Here is a 9,023-nt window from a genome sequence, read left to right as displayed (position 1 = left end):
GCACATTTTTAAAGCCATGTAATAAATCGCACAATTTACGCAGAGCACTTAATCTGCCTCTTAGTACATAATTGGAAGGACCTAACCCACCGACTCAGCACATTTGTGCACAATCGTCAAAATTGTTTCATGCTCCCCTGGAAAGGCCAACTACAACAAAATATCACATTGGTGGAACTGGTTATAATCGAGTAGTACAAGCTACAAACGCTTGGTAAAACCACAGGGTTGGTACTTGTCTAATTCTCTCAGGGTGTCTACCAACCGGGAAAACCGGGAATTCTCAGGGATTTTGAGTGGTCTGGAAAAACTCGGGGAAAACTCAGGGAATTTGTGCTTCTATCAGGGAAAATTAGCTGTAATTTTTTTAGAGGGTCAAAAGTCATGGTAATGCTGGCTCGAGAAACAGACTGGACTCGTAACGAATCGTCGTCGGCCGGAGGAGTTGCCAGTGTACAGTCAACGACCGACTTTCCGGATTCCCGAGAACTCGGACGGCTTCGCGGCACCACCACGTACCCTAATGAGTCAATGTATCATAACGTCTGAAATTTCAGACGCAAGAACTCTTCGCCGTCCGATTTTCTAAACGTTTTGCGTGATCGCAGGTCCGAGACGACATTAATGAAAACCACCACCGCTGCTATTTTGATTACCTCGCCGCCTTGAACCGGTGCTCTCGAACGCAGATCCGCTGGCAGCCGTAGCCACCACTGCGGCAACGCTAGGCCTAGCTGCTTCGACGTTCGCTGCTAAGCTTCGTGTCGTTCGGTGCTGTGTTTCTTCATTTCTCCGCTGACAGCAATAATTTTGTCTTCGAAGCTCGGAAAGCACGGCGCATTGCATAATGCTCTTTCCCGAAAGTTTGCTTTGCCTCATTACAGTCGTGTACCGCGGCGAAGCGTAACAAGCGTAGGAAGGGGCAATTGTCGCGGGACACTGTATGTATTCCTTAATTTTACACGTGTGCACCCGCCCTCACCTGTCACAGTGGGAGCACCGATATGCCTAATAAGTGCACTGACAGGCATTCAGAGCTTTTTCAGACGTACAGGTGTCGATTTTAGCCCTTAAGGGCAGTAAAAGACATGAATTTATTTTTTCGGACTGCCTGATTTTTCGGAAGTTTTCACGGCCCCTAGGGGGTCCGAAAAATTGGACGTTGACTGTAAATTGACCAAGAGTATTCTTCAAATGGTCCGTGGGGCGAACGCGTGGCGAAAGGAGAATGAGAACAGAAAGGATCGACACACTGAGGAATGAACGGGGAATTAAGTATGCAACCGCTTCTTTGAAGGAGCCTGCGCTCAAAAAACAAATTGTTGGCTGATGCTGAGATGCAGGTGTCCCTCATCCAAACCAAAATAAGCTCTTTAAAGCAGTGAAACACAACACTGAGGCGTCTTGCGCGAGCTGAGTATGTCAGGACAGTTGCATGACACTGAGCATGCTATCAGTTGATAGAAATAGCTCATATTCGAAAATATTTGCTTCTGTATGCATCTCATTTTTATTTGTACTAGAGAATGTCCAACTCGATTTGAAAATTTTTCCGAAGACATTTTATTTGCTGTGCATTTTAATAACCCCTCCCTTATATTCTTTTTTTTGAATAACAAACACTACTCCTTAGTATTCAAATTGAATTTCAGCGCGACTTGACATAAAACATAGAATTTTGCAAAAGCACTCAGGGAAAACCTGGAAAACTCAGGGAATTTGGAAATGTCAACTTGGTAGACACCCTGTTTTCTTAATAATGGCCTTAGACTAGCACCTAAGACAACAATGCAGATGGTTAGCAGATATGCCACAAATCCCAGGTCATGGCCTCCGTTCAGTGTGTCAAAGGCGCCACCTATTCTCCGAGGTCATGTCAAGGAGCCACGCTGGTTCTCAGTGTTCTAAGTTTGCCATAATTTCTGGCGAATGATGATAAAAGTCTTCTTTTTTTTTAATTTCAGTGTCTGAAATATCTATTTTTGTGAGCTTTTCACAGCACATCCACGTTAAAATAGAAAATTTCTATGAGGGCTGTTTGTATGTACAATATCAGTCAGCTTCTGACACAGTCCCAAATTTTGTTGCCATCGGCCTCTAAGAGCAGCAGCCTTAAGCCTCTTAACTGCGAAATATTATTTACTTGCATAATGAATACACATGTTGTATTTAGAAACTTGTGCTACTCATATGCGAGGCAAAGAATTCTGAAATTAGTGCCACAATATTTTAACACCATAAAATTTATGGGCTCCTTTCAAGAAACAGGGATGGCCATCTATTGCAAAAGAATGCCTTAATATTATTGCATATATTTTCAGTGCACACCTTTTGACCAGGAAGTTGGACCGTCTTGCATTTTATCACACCCCTCTAAATCTGTTGACAATGCAGAGTTGAGTGCAGCAACTTGTGAGCCTGAACAGGTGGAGCCGCAAGGGTTTCTGCGAGTGTTCAGCATCATTGGAAACTACATGTGCAGAGCATCGTTTTTGAACTAAAGAGATGTAGGTGGCAAGCCCACATGTTTTCGTTAGGCAACTGCACTTGACATCTGAATCTGGCTTTTTCTTGCTTAAAAGTGCCCCCAAGCCACCACTGATAATAATAATAAAAAAAAATCGCAGGCCCCTCTTCGGGCTATTTCAGTCCCTTCCTCACAAACCGCGATGCCATTCAGAGTCTGCGCATGACATCATGAATGTAAAAGTTATCGACTAGCTATCTGCTAGTTTGCTGTAGCATGGCCACTCTTCCTTGTCTCGTTTGCCTGTTGTGTACAACCAACTGATGTCACTTCGTGTAGTGTGTTTCACACTGTGTGTGCAGTGGCAACAGCAGGTAGCTGAAAAGCGCATTGTCCACATAAGCAGGGGTTTATGGTGCTTTCAAAAACAAGGAAAGAGTGTCGGTGTGAAATTTCTAATGTCCACTGGTCCTCTAGATAGATATGTGGTGAGGAACCACTAGCTCGCCTTCCAAGTTCGGAGTGGTTTAGCGGCAATTTAAGAGTAAGCTTTAGCTCGGGGCCAACTCCAATTTCCCAGGTCAAATACCAGTAGAATCTCGTTCATACGTCTTGGAAAAAAAAAATGCGAGAAAAAAAACGTACTAACCAGGAAAACGTATGATCCGAAGTAGCTAAAAAAATTTGGTGAACTCAACTATTGTTCACATCTACGTAATGCGAAGTGTTGGGCTAGTAGTGCTACAGTGGCCTGAGATGCATTTTGTTGTTTTCCTATTGCTTGGTGTTTTAAGAGGGCGATGAGAAACTGAAACGAAATCGAGCTGGTGGGCGACGCCGGATGCCACCTAAGCAAAACGCGATTCCTGCATCGCACTGCCTGCAGCAGGGAATGGCAGTGCATTTGGATTATTGCCTACTAAAAGCGTGCCGTATGCTACCAGTTGCACTATGCACCACGTGCTGTAAAACAGATAGGTGAAAATGCTTATCGCAATAGATATGGCAGCGATAGCTGTGAATGTGGCGTGCGACGACCCGGGCGGAAATTTGTTGGTACTGGAATAAGAAACTGTGCACGCCATTGTTTTCACGTGAGTCGGGTGGCTATATACACTTCTTGAAAACATGCACCTCACAGTTTTTCTTGTTCACATGGGATCTAGAGGCCAGAAAACGTATGTGATCGCAGTCTGCAGCAGGCAACGGCGGTGCGTTTTGGTTATCACCTATTAAAAGCGTGCGCTACACTTCTGACAGCACCACGCGCTGTGAAACAGATGGGCGATGATGCTCATTGCAATAGGATTGGCAGTGATAGCTGTGAATGCCGCGTGCAACGGGCGGTCAACTATTGTAGTGAAGCTGTCGCGACGGGCAGCTACATACTGTTCTCAATCGTGCGCGCCGGAAAATGCATCATACGATCGCAGATTGGTGACACACTGAACACGCTGGTGCCAAAATTCGTGTTTTCCAGGAACATATGAACCGGTAGAAAATGAGCCTAATTTTATTGGGTCATATTTTGTGTTCTCGATTTCGAACGTTGGCGCCGGGAAAACGTATGTAATGGGAACATTGTCAATGAGGCTCTACTGTAATACATGCGAAATACATAACTACTCCAATTGGACTACTAGCTCAACCCATTTGAAAGAAATTTGTTGCCTTTGTGAGATAAAGCTTAATTCCACCGACTGTAGGTTTAAAGTTTGATTCAAGGCCTCAAATTTTTTAAAAGAGCTGCCAATAATTTGTAAGTTAATATAAAATTCAAGCACATAGTTTACAAACCCGTAATTTTGCACTGAATAAGTGTTTTCAAACTACTTCTATTAGAGCATCTGAAGTGTACAAATTTGATGTACTATATCAGTTTACAATTTGTGTTAAATTTTTAGAATTTACGAGGGTTTTGCAGAAGTCCTATGACAAAATAAAACAAATGTTCACTCTTTTTTCTAGGGGGGGAGGGGCCACAGCATCATTAGAAAAAGCTTTGAATGGCTGCCAGTTATTAGACGTCTCGGTGCTTGTATTGTGGCCAGGGACAGTGGGGCATGTGTATAATGGAGGAACATGTACTGCGTCTCATGAAAGTGGCCCCTTTCCACTCTTAATGTTTTACCTTAAAACTTTCTGTATGCTTCTTCACGTAATATGGCTGTACTATAGCAAAGTTGACTCAACAGAACTTGTCATCATGCATCTTATATTCAACCGTTGCATCACATGCACTCCTCAACGCATGATGATGACGAAGCCTCAATTAATGGCACGAACCCAGTACGGGGGATAGGCCACGAATCAGGTGGTAGTATGATTACCCCAATATGTCTCTGTCTGAAGCAAACTGAGTTAGGTCTACACTGGTTACACACAGATGGCTTGGATTTAAATCTGACTTCGGCTAGATACCTGGCACATAATGACAATTATGATGTGGCTGTGCTGCATGACCTTTCCTTCTTTTTTTCTTTTTCAGTGGAGTTGAAGGTTCTTGCAAGATTTATGGTCATGCCTGTACAATTGGGGCGATTGGTCATAATCCACGAGTCTACTGAACAAATCAGAAGAGCTGACAGGGACACCTTACGTTTTCCTTGGCTTCTTCAGCTGTTGCTTCATATGGTTGTCGCTAACAAAAATCAGCGCCCCTCAGTTTCCCTTCTCGTTAATAACACTCTTGAATGGGCAATTATATGGCTGCCATATGGTCGCATGTAGCGTCGAAAATGTAACTTTGTTATACTTCATTTCATGCATAGCAACAACGCTGTGAATGCTAGAGTGAGTGCTCACATTTGCAACCGAAAAGTTGTGCCTCAGATATAACAGAAAATAGACGTATGCATCATGTAATTCAATCCAGCATTGTCTCATGATAATGCTACAAAATATGACAAAGTATTCCTTAACACACATCAGTCCTTCCTGTAGTCCTCGTGACATTGCTGCCATCAACATCTCACACGGTACATCTGCTTGAACTGCTGTTTGCATTTCAGCATATCTTGTAAACAGTGTAGTGCATAAACAAACACTGCATTAGATTTCACGTTGCACAGCATGACAATAAATATGAGTGTGTATCACATTTAGTTTTACAGCATTTAATTAACTGCTTCATCAATTGGATCCCAAAATTCGTGTTGGATCCGCGTAACCTTTTCAGCACTGTTCCTGAATCGGAACATGATGAACAAACACAGCAAGTGCATTTCCTGCAGGTGCAGCCACGTATTAAAACTAGCAGTTTTGTTCACACAAATGATACAAAACGCAGAATGCCACTGGAAAAGAACAACTCACTCAGAGGATTAACAAATGCAGTGTATATTTATTTTAGGACGTGGAAAACAACTGTTTCATTTTTTCGCTCTTAGATTGAACAGCTAATTGCTGCCTTGCAGCTAATGTAACCTCAGTGGCAACAACGTCAACTACCATGTATTCACAGCTGGACGGTGGCGTCGACGTTCATGTGCGCTTTGTACGGCTCCAAGGCAGGCATCACCTCCTTCTCCACAAACTCCTTCACCTGCATAGATTGTGAAGCGTAATTAGCATGTCACTGCATAATTTAAACTGTCCTTCAAAACAAAACAAAATTTAGACTCACATAAAACGCATAGTTTCATGTAGTGTACATATTGACCAGCCTCCCAGCAAAATTTTGTGTGAAATACGAGTCCATGTATCCCAAAAATCTTGTAAAAGTATGATTTTGACACCAAAACGCACAAAGAACAAAGAAACTGGTCACGACACAAAAGTGAAACATGTATTCTAAGAAGCAGTGGCAGCTTTGTTGCACATTCACAAGTCCACAAATGTGCACAGTCTTTTATTAATTGCAGTTTCGCTCGAAAGGCGAAGCAATGACAGTGATAACAAGCATATGAGACATGTGCTGCTGAGCAGCGAAGGGAGCTATCTGGAGGCTACCAAGCACGATAGGTTTATCCAACACGACAGTGATTGCATATGTGGTGAGACTGCATTATTAAAGCTACGGCAATATTGTGCACGCGTGCCCATACACATGATTAAAGGTTAGCAGATGTGCAATTGGCAAGCGTGCTTATCAAGTGGAACCTCCCTGCCTTTCTTTCTTCCCTTCTCTCTCTCTCTCTGGGCTGAAGGCAAGTATGACGGGGCGAGCAAATTTGGCGGGGTGGGCACGTCCCTTCCTTACCAACTGCTCCTCAAAACCCTTTCATGAGTGACCCCTCCATCTCCCCCTCCATATCGTCCTACCCTCCTCACAGTGTTCCCCTTTCAGCTCCCACTGCCTCGCAAAACGAGTTACTAAATGCAGCTCTATACAAAACGGCAAAGTAGCGCCACCTCCCTGAATGCCAGGAAATTCGCGTGACAATTTCGTGGCACGTGACATATATATGGGATAGATTTTCGCTGGAGCACAACAGAGAGCACTTCTTAAAAAATGCTGCCAGTACCACTCGCCAGAAATGATGCAGAAACTGAAGTATTGGGTTTCTTCGACTATCCCCGACAGTACTGGACTGCCCAAAGCAGTGCTTTCAGCCAATGAGCTTTGCGTATACAGTGTCTTGGGCAGTCGTGGAGAGTCCGGGACAATGCATCGAGGAGGCCCATTTAGAACCAGTGTGGGTGCCTGAACATAATCTCAGGAGATCAGGTGGTCCTCACAGCATGCTGGGTGCATGTGTTGCATACTTAAATGCTATACAAAGGTTGTTAACCTTTTCAGTGTCAAGTTTTTTGGGAGGTGGAGCATCCCTAGTGTCTGTTTTTTCTTCTCAGATATCATACAATGAACAAAACAACTTACTGTTGGTTGTGCAGAAAAGAAAAAAATGACGGGTAATAGCAAAAGCTCTTTCCTTGGTGTGGCCTCACAATCTGCCAAAAATAACATGGTAGGACAGGAACGTACTGGAACATCAGTGACGCTCAAAGGGCTAATCGGGCAACTATACAATTGCCAGCCCTGCACTATTGCAGAGGTTGCTTTGATATGCATATCTTTCTAAATTTTCAAGCAATAATAGGCATTGTTCAAATCTACACCCAAGCGATGGCTGCCTCAGAGTAACAGAAACTGACCACGAAGGATATATGCCTTTGTGGGCTGCACGAGGGGGAAGCGACTGCAGGAGCTGGGTAACATGTCATGGCCACCATGTCTTAGACATCACCTATTGAATGTGATCAATTTGCAAAGCCACAAAGTCATCAGAAGCCAGAAATGATAAAGTACTGCCCATCGTTCCCATGCTGGTGAATCGCCACGCTTGCAGTACTTCTGTGGACATGCAGTAGCGCCAGGTATTCCTCTAGTAATTTTTGTGGGACATTCTATAGAAACCAAACAGGCTCCATGGGGGAAAGCAAGCATCACAGACGGTGACAGAGTACACGGAATTGTGACGAGGTTAGGAAAGTTGCTGGCATGGGGTGGAATCGGCTGATGCGGGGTTACACGTAATCCTCTGGGAGATGCTTTCATCCTTCGGTACATTTGATGATGATGACGACGACAGTGATGGAGAAGGGCACACTGCAGAGGAACACCAATAGACAACATGCAGTGGCACGATGTGCCAGTGTGCAGTTGCCAAGGCACAAGCTACCAGCTGACATCAGCATGTGACAAGCTTTGAGAAGCTAAAGGTTACCAACAAAAGAAATTGAGCAAGAGGTCGAACATTCATTGCAAGAAACAAAAGGTGCATTACGACAAGGACTAAAGGAAATGAGTACCAGGAAAGGTGCTCTGAATTTGTCACTACTCCGAGTCACAGTTTTTTAAATTTCACTATCTCTTTGAGTAGTGAGAGACTGAAACACATCCATCCCTTATGTACTCAGTACCACTTGAATTGAATTCTGTGTTTTTATGTGCCAAAACCATAATTTGATTATGAGGCACGCCGTAGTGGGGGCACCGGATTAATTTTGACCACTAGGGAAATCTTTAACGTGCCTCCAATGCATGGGACATGGAATCAAATCACCCCAACCGGGATTTGATCACATGACCCCGTGCTTAGCAGCAGACCACCATAGCCACTAAAGTCAGTACGCTTCCGTTAATTCGATCCCGACCAAAGGCCGGCCGGCACTGATGCATTTCTATAGGCTTAAACTTTATTTCTATCCTAAAATTGGCCTTCGCCTGGTAATTCGAACGTGACCAATCGGAATGCACGCGCCTGATCCCTATGGCAACCCCTTTACTGGCAGCATCTGTCCCGGCAGAGCTTAGAGGACAGTGAATGTGTTGAACACATTATATCTCGTACAAAATGCTAATTTCAAGCAACGGTGATCGTAATGACTTATCACAGTACTTGACTGATTCTAACGCACTTCTTTCTTTTTTTCCAAGAAAACAACCAAAAACCACATTGATGGCGTTCGTATGCTTTGCCGCATAACGCGACTGTATTGCGGCAATGCTGACTTCAGGAAACCAGCCACCACTGTGCAACATGGATCTGTGCCCATTTTTCTCGAAAAAATATCGAGTGCACATTAGATGTCCGCTTTGTGTAGGAGCTTG

At 43.9% G+C, this 9,023-nt stretch overlaps 1 protein-coding gene across 1 annotated transcript in view; it reads right to left on the bottom strand.

The window, feature by feature from the left end:
* Positions 1–5,790: 5,790 nt before the first annotated feature.
* Adsl (adenylosuccinate lyase) overlaps positions 5,791–9,023 on the bottom strand; it is a 32,973-nt gene continuing 29,740 nt past the window's right edge. The window contains exon 10 of the mRNA XM_065425587.2: positions 5,791–6,011. Coding sequence (XP_065281659.2) covers positions 5,925–6,011 — 87 coding nt within the window. The 3' untranslated portion in view covers positions 5,791–5,924. The remainder of the gene's footprint in view (positions 6,012–9,023) is intronic.

The sequence above is a fragment of the Dermacentor albipictus genome, chromosome 8, assembly GCF_038994185.2.
Source record: "Dermacentor albipictus isolate Rhodes 1998 colony chromosome 8, USDA_Dalb.pri_finalv2, whole genome shotgun sequence".
Lineage (NCBI taxonomy): Eukaryota > Metazoa > Arthropoda > Arachnida > Ixodida > Ixodidae > Dermacentor > Dermacentor albipictus.
The sequence above is the reverse complement of the archived record's forward strand: the minus strand, read 5'-3'. Positions and strand labels throughout refer to the sequence as shown.